This window comes from Egretta garzetta, unplaced genomic scaffold (genome assembly GCF_000687185.1).
Source record: "Egretta garzetta isolate BGI_Z169 unplaced genomic scaffold, ASM68718v1 scaffold360, whole genome shotgun sequence".
Lineage (NCBI taxonomy): Eukaryota > Metazoa > Chordata > Aves > Pelecaniformes > Ardeidae > Egretta > Egretta garzetta.
In genome coordinates this window covers 1,823,248-1,838,825 of record NW_009258261.1, presented here as the reverse complement: position 1 = coordinate 1,838,825, position 15,578 = coordinate 1,823,248, and the positions used below count along the sequence as shown (strand labels likewise).

The 15,578-nt window shown below is 40.5% G+C and overlaps 1 protein-coding gene across 2 annotated transcripts in view; it reads left to right on the top strand.

Annotated features, from left to right (window-relative positions):
• The first annotated feature begins 4,698 nt into the window (after positions 1 to 4,698).
• The window catches only part of COMMD1 (copper metabolism domain containing 1), a 62,461-nt gene continuing 51,581 nt past the window's right edge, over positions 4,699 to 15,578 (top strand). Inside the window, exons 1-2 of one of the 2 annotated variants that reach the window (XM_009642568.2) lie at positions 4,699 to 4,716; positions 5,736 to 6,017. In XM_009642568.2, coding sequence (XP_009640863.1) covers positions 5,754 to 6,017 — 264 coding nt within the window. In that variant the 5' untranslated portion in view covers positions 4,699 to 4,716; positions 5,736 to 5,753. Of the gene's footprint in view, positions 4,717 to 5,292; positions 5,381 to 5,735; positions 6,018 to 15,578 lie in introns of those variants that run through there. The other variant, XM_035893593.1, reaches the window with a different exon arrangement.

Genomic DNA, 15,578 nt, shown 5'->3' with positions numbered 1-15,578 from the left:
CTACTATTTGCAGAAGAACACGCTGAGCTAACTTTGACAAATAGCTTAGTGTCACCAGGACCCGCGTGTGCTGTTACATCCAAAGATGATGAGAGCTGCTTCTGTTCCCCTTCTGCTCTCCCAGGGTTGCCTTTCTTTTTAGGTAAGGAGAAAGAAGCTACGCAACCCAAAGCTGCATGTACCAGACACCCCATGTTTACCTCAAATCCAGTAAAGGTGTTCTTCTAAGGATAAGTGAAAGAAATGCACGGTATCCTGACATTAATGGGAATTGGCTTTGTGTGATCAAAATGTTTTGGCCGAGCAGGGTCCCTTGGCATGTTCCTCCTGTCTGCAGCAGGTCCCCCCTCTCTGTGCATGTGCTCCAAGGGTCTGAGAAATCGTTTTCAAGGTCGTATTTCTAAGAGCATCTGAATTACAAGGGTTGTGATAGAGGAATACCTCTCATCCCCACCTCCCCAAAACCTGAAGAGGCGAGCTCATTAGTACGCTACGCAGCACTGAATTGTTTCTCTGAGCTTGTGATTTCTTTGTGCTACAGGCTGGCAGCAGCCTGCGATTTTGAGGGTCAGCTGGAGAAAATGCCTATACATGCTGGCACGGCCAGCTCTTGGGGCTCTTCCATAATGCTTGATAAGTAAGGTTTTATTTCTGGAAATGAAGTGTGTTCTTTTTTCCTAGTGAGTTTTACCAGTTGTTGTTTCTTACTAGTATTGCGTGCTTGTCAGGCTTTATTTCTCAGAAGAGCTAATGAATTTAAGTCTGTTTTCCTGTTCTGTGTACCAAGGCACATGTCTAGTGGATCTAATTAAGCCAATACAAAACTCTCCGGATTATCAAATATTGTTCCATTAAGGAAATAGTATTTGAAGTCATATTTTTATTGGCTGAATTATATTTGAAGACATAGTGGGTATGTATTGAAGGTGAACAGAAGAAGTCAGTATCACCAAAACTGCTTCTTGTTTAAAAGCATCTGCCCAGCCTCTGGAAGGAAAGGTGTAGCCAGTTGCTGGAGGTGGGATTTGCGTGCTCTAGTACGACATGCTGTCCATAAGCTGTGCTTTCTGGGGGGGGAAAAAGGCCCGTATTTTAACAAATGGTGTTCTCTTACAGACTCTAGTTTTGAAAATAGGCTTTTTTTTTTTTTTTTACTTAGTCACTTGATCAGATACTCATAGTGAGTAATGTAAATGAAATTACTGGTATACAGTAGCTATGGTTTTATAGTTTTTTAGAAAACTTTTCTACTTTTTGTTAGTTGAAAATTTTTATGTTGCAATAGTAAATAATTAGTGATTACCACTAAAACCTGGGATTAGGTCCTACATAGCTTTTTTTCCTCTGTGTCATGCTTTTAACACAACACTTCGTGACGTGCTGTAGAACTGCATAGAGATGGGACAATCTGTAAATGAAAAGGGGCCTGTGATAACATATAGCCGAAGTGTGGTTATTGATGACTGCTGAAGAGATGAGGTGGGAAACAACTAAAGCAGGATCTCTGTGTACACACACTTAGCTTAGAATAGAAAGTCTCTCTAATATAACGACATGTGCTACTGACAGTACAGTGACTCGAGTTTCTGCAGTAGATCCTGCACTTTAAGGTCTGTCTGGACTAAGTAATTAGCATTAATAAGATGTATCCCTCTTGGACCAATGCTGACAGTGTAGGAGCTGATGGATTAAATAGGCTTCAATATCTTTAAGTCCTGAAAAGTTTCCAGTAATGATGCTAAAATGTGCGTGTGTTGTTTATTCTGGCAGTGAAACCATCTTCTTCACTGCCGTGGGAGCTAGACAAAAGCTGGTCGTTGTCCTGGTGGGGGTAGATGCTTGTCCAAAGCCCCTAGGGTTTAAAAACATGAGAGGGAGACCTATATTTTATCTGTCTTTAGTTATATACGCAGAAGAACCCCTCATGTTTTAACTTTAAATTAATCCTTAGAAATATCAATAAGGTGTATTCACTGTAATTTGATATTCTGTGAGTGTTGCTAAAAGTAGTGGAAGGAACTGCTTGTAATGCCATGCAGAATATGACTGGAAATACATTTTTTTGCCAAGTTAAATTAAAACATTCCCTCAAGCTTAAAGAAAAGTCCAAAATTTAACTGTGGTCATTCATTGCAGCAATAGAGTAGAACTACGCTTGTTTAAAGAATGAGTTGTGTGTTTGTACAATAAAGGAGATGAAAGATCTGCAAAGACCTTAATTGTTCTCTCATTCTTTGTAACTTATATCAGGTTTACTGTCAACAATTAAATGTTACCAAGTTAGGATGAAAAAGAATGTTAAAATGAGTTGCTGTTCTTCTCTGACTTGAAAACCTTTATAGCTGGTAGGTTTTATTGAGGAATTAAAAAAAAAAGAAAAGTCTTCATTAATATCTTCATGCAGCTATACTGGGGTATAACTCATTGATTGCTTGTACCTGCTTCCAATTAAAATTTCTATTCATTTTTTTTACAAAGGAGTTTTTAAATAGTAGTCCTGTTTCCAAGCTGAGAGAAATTCTAGTCTGAATGATGCAATGTATTGGTATGTTATTTAAAGCATGAGCTATCTGATAAATATTCCACCAAAATACAGTATGGTTGTTACCTTCCTGTTTCTTAGCTGTGTATACATGCAGTATGAAGTGATGCATACTGTGTGTACGTGTGCACACGTGTCTGTGGGAGAGAGAAATGATTGCCGATTATGATACCTGGTTTCCTTCCTCTCTTTTACATGACAGTATTTTGGTAGCAAACTATATCATGGTGCTTATAGTACATGAAGGTACAGAGGTTTTAAACGTAGCTCACGCTGGATCTTAACTAATTGTCAATCTGTTGATGGTCTTTGCCAAACAGGCAAGTTTAGCTGTCCAGTATAAGCCCCAGTAATTTTGTTTTGTCATCCTTACACTTAAAACTGCAACCTTGGTCATAAGCTTCCTCTTTCGGATACACTTTTAGTGTATCAGATTTATGTCAGATTTATATAGTGTGTCAAGCACAATAAGGAACTCTGTGTGTGTGCATTTTTTACAAGCTTAGCAAAGCCCTGCCAGAAATCTTGCTGCATCTTGCAAAAAGAGTTGTGAAGGGGGTGAGGTTAAAAGAAACACCTAAGAATCACAAGTGTTAAATACTTGAAGGTTATAAAACCAAGCCGAGAAAAGGATTACCTATATTAGGTTCACATTTAATGCAGATTAGATGTTTCTCTGTGACAGCTTTGCTTCGTTCAGTGCAGAGGATGCAGGTTATGTTCTTGGTTTCTGCACAGGAATAAGACAGAAGGCAATTTTCTGCACAGCTGAACTGAGAAGAAAGTCTGCATCTCAACTTGATCTTGGTCTTGACAGGGCTTACCGAGGGTGCTGGGGTCTGGGGTTGTAGATTCACGGCTCTTCCTCCCTGCCCTCGCATAAACCAACACATACATAAGTGGTAGTTGGTATCGCACAACATCCACACACAGATGTAGTGATATGAAAAGTATTAAACCAGAAAATATTCCACACTGCTGTTAATAGACAGTCCTGTTCATGTAAGATGTAGATGTAGGAAAGGACTGTAAGTCTAAATAGCTTTAATTTTGAAAATGAAAATAAGTGCTTTTTTTCACTTACCACATAATGCGATATTACAAGATAATTACCTCTTAAGTTAAATATCTTCATGATAAAAGAAAATAATATATACAGGTATGGTGAATGCCCTATAGAAAAGACAGAGTAGTATATGAGACATCTCAAATTTTGTAATAAATTGGCAGATGCTCTTATTAAGCTGGAACCTTGATAGCAGTTACTTCTGGTGTGGATTGCCATTTCTTTTCTCGATCACTTAACAGATGGCAGCTAATCCATTGCGAGAGCGAGGGAAGGTGGTGTGTCCCACTTAAAACAAAACAAAACAAAACAAAAAAACCCCAAACAAAAAACCCCACCCCCAAAATTACAAAAGCTTCAGGAGAAAGATCTTGTACACTGGATGATAAAAGGCAGTGAACTATTGTTTGTTGGAGTTTTGGGGGGGATGTTTCTGGGTTTTTTTCTCATTTTTTTTCTGTCTTGGAAAAAAACCTCAGGGTAAGGAGGATGTGGTGGAGTATCTGCTGGAGGTTGAGCAAGTCACGGTGTTGGCTTTACTCCCCTCAAAGCACTAAACCTGCCACTGCTCTGTTGCTTGCATGATACGTGAGCTCTGGTTTTGGCTAGTTCTTGGGGTTTTTTTGTTTGTGGGGTTTTTTTTACCTGCCGTTTTATTTCAGGCCACTCCTGGTGTGACTAAGATCGCCTACTTTGACGTCTGTCTGGTGTAGAGGAAGGTGGCAAAGCCTGTGGGTCATTCACCGCGCTGGCAGTTTTAGTTGATCGCTGATGAAATGGGGATAAGCAGCAGGTCCTGTGTCCTCAGCAAGCTCCCAGAGCGCTAACCCCTCAGTTTTTACATAAGTGACACCCTGCTTTGCAGACAGGCAGCGTGAAGAACACAGTGTGTGTCCGGCCAAAAGCCACATGTTGTCACCTCCCTGGCTAACGGCAGCTAACGGCAGGGCAAGGTTGTCCTTTCCCTGAACGCGGGGAGTAGCGCAGTAGGAACACCATGTCAGGGAAAATTAAATGGATGCAAATCCCAAAGATTGCAGCGTTGGCCATGCTTCACCTTGCTGAGCTCCAAGTTGGCGTGTGGTTGGAGGTGGCACGTTCATTTAGGGTAAGCTGCGTTCATTTTAGGTGAGAATGAAGCAAAAGCGTCTGCTTGAAACTACAGTGGGGAAACTTAGCCACAGTTTCCTCTCTCCACCTCCTGTCCTCCCCTCCCTTCACAGATGTATTTAGCAACCATTACCAGTTAGGCAACGCAAATTTGAGGCTGTAGGGTTATCAGCTTTGGAAAAATAGGTGGAAAAGATAGATATCTGTTAAAAAAGAGGTTCAGGAAGAATAATTTCTATGGCTGCACAGGGAGGAGGCATAAATGACCCCTTACGCTCCCTGGCAAAACACAAATACAGTATTTAGCCTGAGAGAGTCCACTGACGCTTCAGAAGACGCTGCAGCTGCATTCTTAAGGATTGCTCCATGCACAGGCTCTCCCTTTGAAGGCTCGTGCTCTTGCTGCTGCAGTCAGCACACCACCGTGGCCAGTGCTGCAGACCCTGCTTGACTGGTGTGGCATTTACTAGTTTTGCTTCCTTGTCTGCGGTGTGGAAGTGGCAGATGAAGCTGTGGATGTTGCAACGAGCTGAGATGTCTCCTCACTTGTTTCAGTCTTGGCCGGGAGTATGCCATCTATGCCGCAGCTTTCCGACCATCAGAACAGCAGTACCATGCCTGACCCAGCTCCCAGCAGACTGTCCCCAGCAGCAGCCAGTCGGGTATGCATAGGGCATACTGGGGCCGGGCAGGCAGTGAGAAGCCTCCTTGTTATCCTGTACCAGTACTGCATTCCCAAAGTTGCTCCCAGTTTCCTCATCACTGTTAACAACCCATTACCCTGCAGCTGTCTGGGGGCAGGAATCTGGGATAAATGGTAGGCACTTGCAAACTGAGTTTTAATGAAAGTTGTCAGGTTATTTCCATAACCCAGCTTTGTTTGCAGTATGCCTTTAAAATCCAGTATTTGTAAAACCCTGAAGATGCGACCTTTTGTTTCGCTTAGACTGTTAAAGAGTATTTTTGAGCAAGCTTTTTCCTTGTTCTCCTCTTACTTTCACTATTTTTTCCCTACAGTCAATTGCTTCAGCAGACATGGATTTGAATCAGCTGGAGGCTTTTCTCACTGCCCAAACCAAAAAACAAGGTGGCATCACATCCGATCAAGCTGCGGTCATTGCAAAATTTTGGAAGAACCACCGAATAAAGATCCACGAGAGCCTGATCAATCAAAGCCGTTGGGATAACGTCTTGAAAAACATGAACTGGCGAGTGGATCTGAAGTCACAGTCAAGACACATCGATCAGATAAACACTCCTGTCGCAATAGTTGAAATGGAACTGGGGAAAAATGGGCAGGTAAGCTTTCTTTTGCGAAATATAAAAACCTGATTTAGCTACATATGTGCTGAGACATTTTATCTATTGCTGAATTCACTGCATCAGTCAAATCAAGTCAGTGTATTTTTCACCACTGGGCCTCTAATGTACTTGAACTTGTGGTCTGTCTTTGGATACAAAGATACACTCAGGGTGGCGAATGCAATTTTTTGCTTATTTTATATCTTCATATATGTATAGCAATCTTTACATTAAGCTTGGAAACTCTGAGGGTATAGAAATCAAACATAAAATTAGCTGTACTAGCAATTACATTAAGATTGTATTTGTATTCCATGCACTGTGAAGTTGATTAGTCGTTTTCTAATGAAATAAATTAAGTAATATCTGCAAAGTAGAAGCTGAAAAAGAATGAAGTTCACAAATTATGATGATCAAGGATTCCTCTTTACTTTATACACCACCTATTTTCATGTTACAAGTGCATCTTTATTACCAGTCCCATTATGCAATCTGGTCTTATCTGCCTGAAAGAGATATATAGCTCTATCAGTGCTGAACACTGCGTTTCTTTTTAATCTTTATAATTCATATGGATGCACAACTAAAGGCACAGCTTCCCATCTTCAATTTTCCTGTCTTTTTCTGACAGCAAATGTGTTCATTTTGGTATCTTTTTTTCCTCTGCAATGTGTTAGCAAATCTTAAAACCTCATTTCTTAGCAGTAGCTACTGCAAATAGCACCATGAGCTATTCGGGGCTTTTGTTGTTAATAGTTAACATTTAGAAAGTTTCCTTGGATTTCATAATATTTTAGTAGCTTATACCAAAAGAGTACCTGGGTTAGGTATACCTAAAATGTCTATGTGTGTGTACGTACACACAGACACACATATATACACATCTGGAGTATACCTGTGGAGACTGAATGATTTAATTGAAACTGTGTGGCTATACCAAGGCCAGAATGAAAGTACCAGTAAATTGGGATGCTACTGAGACAGTGTGTATCACTGAAGTTACTCTGATAGTCCTCTCAGTCGTTGAAAGCTTACGCTTCCCAAGTGCTGGCCCTCAGCCTTCCACTGGTGTATCTCTGCAGTGACCAAGGCAATAGCGGTGTGTGCTTTTAGGTTTTTTCCAAGCCTCAAAAAAGCGGAGTTTTCTGCTCAGGTTCTTCAGATCGGAAATAATTACATTCCATTAGTAACAAATGGAAAAAAGTTAAAAGAAAAAAAAGTTACAGTGAGTACATTAGAATGAGTACATTAGTGAGCAAATGGGAAAAATACCCGTGTTCATTAAAAAACAAAAATCCTTAACTCTGAATCACTGTTGTATTTCATAAGGGAATTATGTAGTTAGTGACTCTTGCTTTGAAATTGTTTTTTCCCTGGTAATGCATTATTATGGTAACATCAATCAGCAAGTACATTTACATTTCTTCTACCCTGTGCAGTGAGAGAAAGGGGATGTGAACGTGAAGGAAGAATAGACATTTCTGAAACGCTGTAATTTCTCTTACCAAAGAGCCCCATGCCAAGCCAGAATGAATTATTTTAGCAATGCGGCTTCATATTTCAAGGGGAAGTGGTGGTTGTGAATGTATTTTTTTGAACGGCCATCAGTGTAACTTTTGTCTCCTTTGCTGAGGACAGGGCAGTAGTGAGCTGTCGGCAAGTCTGACTGTCGGTGCAGATAAGAGTATTAGACTGGTACTTACAGGAAGAATCATGGAGTACTTAGGATTGTCACCACTTGAGTCAAAATTGGTATTTATTTTAAGGCGCCGTGGTTTCACGTAGTCTTTTAGCTTTGGTTTAAATAGGTTTTCTGCTGCAAAGCTTTTGGCTGAGGCAGTCCGTAGCATGCTCACATGATGGGCTGAGGCAGGGGGAGCTGGGGGAACCCTGGGACCGAAACAGCAGCAAATGGGTTGCCAGAAGAGTTCATGCAGCCCTCAGCCTCTTCCCACATGTGTTTGGGTACCTCCTGGAAAGGTGGTAGCAGAGACTTTACTACTGGAGGTTGAACAAGTTGTTCTTGCATTCTGGATCCATCCCACAAACATAAAACAGTCATGTTTTATAGCCTTTGTATGTATTTTTACTCTACTGTTAGCACATTTATATCTGTTCTAAATATCAAGTTTTGTAGCACATCAAATACACATACACTGGTACCTTTCTGAAACTTTAACAGAGAGAACATCTTTTCTAAAAGGTTGTCAGTCATAGATGTGATTTGATGAGTAGTGAAGATCTCCTGGATTTGTAGAAGAAAGCCGGCTGATGATTCAGGAGTAAATTATTCAGAATAGACTGTTTTCATTTGGACACTTGATAACAGGGGAGTATACAAATGCATTGATGTGTAATGAATTGACATTAATATTTCATACGTTTCTACAGAAGCAAAGAAATACCCTGTAGGAAAGGTACCTTGCCAGAATTTAAAGTCGCTCTGATTCTTCTCAGTGTCTCTGGACTGGATTTAGATCTCTGCCCAACAGAAGGCCAGGCAGTTTGGTGAAGTGTCTGCTCCTTCCGCTTCAATAAGTAACCTTGCTTTCTGCTTGCCATCTCTGAATTTTTAATCAGTCAGTTCTTTCACGATGGAAAGGATGTATGTGTGAGAGCTAATATGGCCAGAAATGGGGAGTTTGATGTGACTGGTTCATAAATGTCAGAAGACTGAGTTTACATGAATTATGTCAAATTTCATGGATGTTTTCTGAGGGAACAGAAATGTTTCTGAGTTTGAGAATCCATTACAACTTGCATGAATTAATTCTTACTATCCTTGGCATTACTGTTAATAGAAAAAAATTAATCCTTTCCTCTAAGTGTTCTTAAAAACACTTCTAATGGTAAATGTTCAGAAATAGGGGTGCTCCAAACTTTGGGAAGTTTGGTTCAGGATCTGTAACTTGCAGTTTGAACTCTTCTTCTTCAGTAAAGATTTTACAGTGACATTTAAAGTTTCCTTTACGCTGGTGATGTAGTCTTTCTAGATCCTGGTTAAAGGCAGATGAACATGCTAGCCATAAAGGACGCTGCTTTGAAAGCCCTTTTTCTGTAACAATATGACTAAAAATAAAATCCTAAAGCAATTACGCTTTAGCCTGCATTTGCCTTCACCTTCTTGTGACACTCAGCACTCGTCGCTGCCAGTCCCTTCTTCCCGTCCGAACAGACCATCTTGTCTTTTGCACAATGGCTTTATCCTCCTGCGTCTCTATGCCTTGCTGCCTTTCTCTTAAAACATCTATAGCTCTCTTCTCCCTTCTTTACATCCTTTTAAATCTTGTTCTCCCTCTCTGGGCATCGACGTAAGGCTCTCTTGGCATGAAATTTCAACTGGACATGAATCTGCCGGGAGGGACAGCGGAGCAAGCTGGGGAGTTGCCCTTCTCGTGCCCTTCCTGCCCTGCTGCATCAACACTGCTCCATACGGTGAACGGTCGCAGCCGCACAATGTTAGGTTACCTGCAGATTTTGGTCACAGACTTGTACCTGACCTTGTCATTAATAGAAAATAAATACATTGGGTTTGCACTGTGGCTTGGCATTAAGATATATTTAAACTTGTTTTATGGACTTTGCCGTGTTATTTTCCTTACAAGATGTGCCTCTCCCCTGGGGCTGTGTTCTTCCCACTAGTGTTCTGGGCTGATTTGCCAATAAGTTTTACTTTCTTGCAGCATTATACATTTTGCAGTTTAATATCTGAGACTGATCAAATGTTACAGATTAGCCTGAATATTTGCTCTTGGCTTTTATGCTTGGACTTCTTTACAGAGTGGGTATTTTCAAATTTTCAGTGTGTAAGATACTGGTAATCCATGTAATAGCAGTTTTATTGGAGTTTTGTTGGATGTTAAGGATGTTTTATGAGCAAAGAGTATTTTCTGCCCTAATTTAACATGAAGTCTGGGGTTCCACTGCAGGATTCTTCCCATGAAAGACCTGAGGAAATTGCATCAGGATTATGGATTAGAGGCTTTTTTCCCAAAACATTGTATATCTCTCCTCTTTCCTTTTTAAAAACATCTGTCTAACAGAGGTATCATAAAACTTAGTTAATCGTATGTGGTAGGTAAATACTGCTGTACAGCAAATACTAAAAAGCCACAATATAAGTTATGAAATTAGGATAATTTCTTTCAAATTTAAGGGCAAAGAGCAGCCTCTCATTCCATATAATTTTTCTGAAGTCTGAAATCACCAAGGATGTATTTTTTCATATAAAACAAACATCTTTCCTTAAAGAACAGGCAAGCATTAGTAACAGTCTTTCGATAAATTGAAAAGTCTAATATTTCCTAGTTCTGACTTTATTTTGATTGCTATTTTAAACTCTCACCAGTGAGATAAATACTTCATCACTTACTAGATAAAGTGATCCTTTGCCAGTGTAAGAATTTACCCGATACTGAAAAAGTAAGAACTGTCAGCTAACAGTTTACCTTAGGTATATCATGTCTGCTCTCTGCTAATGGCTGGGTCCGGGCCTTGGTAATTCAGAGAAAATAATAATAATAATAATAGTTCAGGTAAGAATTCTGATAAATCAGGTGAGGAAAGAATTCATAACAAATGAGGACAATTGTCATGTGCTATATGTAGGAGGTAAAATGCTACCAGGATTTTTAAGGTCTGGAGCTTGAAATTTCATTAACTTCTAGTTTGTATGACTATGAAGAGATAATTCTTTTAATGTTTTGGGAAGGAATGAAGTAGGTCTCAAAGTAAACTTTTGAGATGTCAGAATTGTTTCTGATTTGTTAGTTACGTATATTCTACACAAATTTTGGTTGAAATTTGTATCAAACGTGCTATAAACAAATTATAAGCTGAATTCACACATGCCGACAAATACTGAAATTGAACATGCTTTCTCAGTGTAATAAAAAAAAATCTTGGGATTTAGCTTTGATAAATCTCATTACCTTGCTAGGATTACAGCCTGAATGCCGCTCAGGATCTGTGGGTGTTTTGCATGTTTTTGTAAGCATGGGTCTCTTGCTTTCCCTAGGCTGCAGTTATCTCCAGCAATCACTTTCACTGCTGAAGAAAGGTCAGATCAAGAAAACGTCACGAGTAAACTCATGCTATAGGGAGGAAGGATTAATGGCTGCGCTTGCTTTTGCCTCTGTGTGACTCCAGGTCAGGCTGCTTCAGAGCTATTGCTGAAAATAACTTCAGATAATGGACTTCCAGTCCTTTTTATGTAGGATCTATTCTGAAAAGACAGATTGCCTTTTGTAGGATATCGGTATGGGCAAAATGATGCTGAGGGAGATGAAAACCAGTTCTGGGTACCCAAACTAAAATAAGGGCATCCTGGCCTGTGAATGGGAAGGAAAAACAACCACCGAACAGTTTTTCTTTTCCAGCCTTAATCCATTTTAATCTTTGTAGTTATTAACATTATCGGAACTATTGTTCTGGTCAAAAATAGGAAAGCATGGGCATTTATAAGCCCAATAGATCAACTTAACCGCAACAGGCTTAATACTTTTATGTGATTAAAAATACCCAGTAAGTAGAAGTTAGTGGAAAAAAATCACCTTTGTGTCCAAGCCGAACGTAATCACTTGAGCTTTGTTCACCTTGGAAATTTATGAGCTGGAGGGAACAGTTACATAAGGCAGTACAGTGAAAAGCAAATAAAAACCAGAGAGGGCAACGGGTCACTCAGCGCAGAGGAAAGTGGAACACAGTTGACTGACTTAACTCAGTTATTTCCTTAATCCTCTGCATGGCACTTTCTGTAGTCCTTTGCTCCGACAGTTCAATTTTTGTCACCTTCTCCTGAAAGCAAAGTGAAATTTGGGGGAGCAAGAAGGGAATTTTGTTATTTGTGGCTGTTGGGATTTTTAAGTGTAATATGTTACGGAGGCAAGAGCATTAAATTGAGAGATTAAATAACTGTCCGGCTTGAATTGTCACTTCTCCACTGTATATATTTGACAATATTTTTTCATGAGTACTTCATCTGTCCATCCTATATGAAGCAAGGATATTCTACAATTAGTGGTACGAACAGTTTCCATCCTTGTTTGTTTGTGCCATGTATATATGCACACGGGTGCGCAGGTGCACGCACGCCTCTGCATTCCTTGTCAACCATTTTTAGTTAAATAGAATAATTTAAGTGAGACATAAATGTTTTTGATTGTAGCAGAGCTCAGGGTATTATGGGGAGAATTCTGGATTAATTGAAGGTGAGCTGTATGAAGACAGATGTTACCACAATGATGCATATTTACTACCTTTCATCTGCCTAAATTCAGATTCAGTCCTGGACCCTTGAAATTTTTTACCTTCTCAGAAAATATATTGAGGTCTTGGACATGACAGGGATCTTGCCATCCGTTAGTATCTCATGCCATCAACAAATATTTTGCAATCTAACATCAGTCTGGCATTCTCATGCAGCCATAAAATGTTGCGTAGCTTTGATGAAACATCCTGTAGAGCCATCTCTTGCAGCCTTGGGATACGGACTGGGGAGGCTGGGACAGGGGCAGCTGGGTTGAACAGACCTGTCTGTTGAAAATTGTCTCCAGCAAATGCATTTGATCACTTTTTCTGGAATTGGCGCTACACATTCACAAGTTAGTCAGAAGGACCTGTTCTTCCTCCTTCTTCTCGCCATCTCTGTTATCTCTGTCTGCTCGTGGCTTTTCTGGAAGTCCTCGCCCTGGTTTTCTGCCAGCTCTATTGCCCCCAGAAGTGCTTGGTATGCTTTTGGAACCTACCCTTAGCTAAACAGCCCTCGAACCTCATCCTGGCTCCCCTACTGAAAGCATTTCTATAACTTTTCAAGCTTTTCTTTGCTATTATTCCTGCAGTGCTGGGGTTTGTGGTGGTGCATTCTTTGAGATCTTCAAGACTCAAGCTGGATAAAGTCACTGTGGTCAGGCATACAGTCAGGGTCTCCACCTCAACAGACCCGAGTATTCAGCCCACACACTTTCAAATGAAATGGATGGTTTCATGCTATTTGTTTAATCCAGTTGCTGTGTGCTTTTCAGTTCCTTCTCTATTCACCAAACCTCACGTGGAAGATTGAGCTAGGAGCGTGTTTCTGTTGCTTTTGTACTTTGTGCTTTAGTTCAGTCTGAATGCATGAACTTCTGGGTCAGGAAATCGGGAGTTTGGTTTCAGCAGAGGGATTCAGCAGAGGGAGAGCAGTTGTTTGGGAACTGTGACATTGAACTTGTTGCGGCGGGGGGGGGACAGACACGGGACCGAAAAAACCTGACAGCACTTAAAGAGAACACATTGCAGAGGCTGGATGCGAGGATGGCTGATGGGCTTCAAAACCTCCACAGCTCTGGCTCTGTTCTCTAATAAGAGAGTTCCTGTGTTGCTAATGAGCTTAGAGGATGGTTGTGAGTTTCTTGCGCTTCCTCATCACTTTGCATTTGCTGGGTAATTTGGAGACCCTAAATTGCATACGCCCATCACCAAAGGAATTGCTTGGTTTGAGGTTGTTTGGCAGAGCAGTTTCAACATGATGCTTGCGTTACTGCTGTCGTGTAAATAATCAGACGACTCCACTGTCCATGCAGTCCCCCACCACCATGGACTTGGAGTTATATAAAGACTGACTGCAAATATGCAACTTAAAGCCTTGAATCTGCGCAAAATGCCACGTGCAGACTAGCACTATTGGCTGCATGAGCTTGCTCCTAAGCAAGCCTAGTCAGAGCTTCTGCCTTCTTCAGAGCATACGGCCTGGCCTGTGTCGCTGCTGGAAGGTAGAGGAGCAGCTCTGCATTTCCCACATCTACCAACCAGCTAAAGATTCAAACTTGCTGCAGCAAAACCAGGCTTTAATTGTGGCGAAATGTAGTGTAAGGCTTGGAAAGATGGAACTTTAATGTATGAAGTGGAAGGTATCACTTGCACCAGGTCTGGGGCAGGAGGCAGAGGGGACCGTGCTTGGCCGTTATGATCGACTCCTGGCTTGTTAAAAAGCAACTTTGCAATGCATAGATTGGGTCTATTGGCTGCCAATGTTGCCAACTGTTGAGGACCCAGAGAGAGCATTTGCTGTTGTGAGGCCTCCTAGGGGTAGATACATAGGAGTTGGTGATTTCTTTTCATGCTGCCCACCTTCTGTAAAACCAGCAGCACGTAGTTTGGGTGTGAAGTGAGTGTGAAATAATTTATTGTGGGATAAATCCCAGAATAAATATATTTTATGAAATGTATTATCCCAGGAGGCCTTCAAGGAAGGGGAACATGACTGATGGACCAAAAATTGTAATCTCCACTAGCTTCTTTGTAACAAAAGTAAAAAGTTTTGCTTGATTCTCAAAAAAATTTAAGAAGTGGAATTTCATTGCTGGGCAGTCTGTATAGAGCAAATCAAAACAACTGGCCTCTTTGTGTTGGTGTTGCTGGCCATCTGCATTCTTAAGAGGACTTGGTTATTAATGTTAACAAGTTATTTTTTCTTGGAAAACTCGGGGGGGGAAAAAAAAGGAGTTGTTATGAACATAAGTGCCCACTGCATTGGCTGACAAAACATCTTGTTTTTACAGGTCTAGCCTGGCCAAGTTTAAAATTGTTGTTTTGCCAGTTGGCCAGCCTTCCCACTCTTGATAATATGCCACGTTGCTGCTGAAAAGCGCTTTGGAGATCCTTCCAGGCTTATAATGGTTTCTCTTCAGATCCCCAAATAGTAGTGTTCAGGGATGTAAATAAGAACAGGTTCTTACTTCATTTATTTTAATTAGGAAGAGCTGCTGCAGGATGAGGTATCAGAAGATATAAAATTGGAAAGTTGGCATGTAATGGGGGAGAAATGCTTGTAACTCACACCCTTCTGTGCTGCTTTATCTCTTTATTCTGTCTTTTATATATATATATACATATATATATACACGTACTCTTCATAAAAGCTGGAGTCCAGTTTTAGCTGTGCAAGAATTGATCTGACAAAAAACCCCAACCAACAGTACACGATAGCAAAGCAAAGTCACTGCAGACTGTACAATTAAACTTGCCATGTTTCTCTGTGTGTCTTAGTTTCTTGAGGGAAGAGTGAACCTGTGTCACTTCTTTTGAGCAGCTTGTATGCTATCTGCCAGCAGCTTTATTTTTTCACCTTTCTTCACAAATTGAATTCCCATGTGGTGAGCAGTTCTATTAATACATGAGGCAGCAGAAGGCATGGGCAACAGGAGAATGCAATTTGTAGGCAGTTCTCAGTATAATCTTTTTATCAAGGAGATAATTCTTTTCTAATTTCTAGCAAGCTGTGGCTTTCTGTCCTTCTAGTGGTTCTACTTGTATGTCTTGTCCTAGTTAAAAATGGAAAAAAAGATAAACATCACTTTTTTTCCTTCCTTCTCTTCTTATCATTCCCTTTACAAAAATCTCTAACAGGTATTTCGCTGGTAGCTGCTGGAATTTATCAGTGTACAAAACTGTCCTTGGCAATCAGTAACTGAGCGTTAATGCTGAGGTATTATGAGCTCCCTGTACAGAAATGTGGTTAATCAGCATGTAAAATGTTTGAAATACTAGCCCTGTGTCTGCATAAAAGCAAACTCGCAT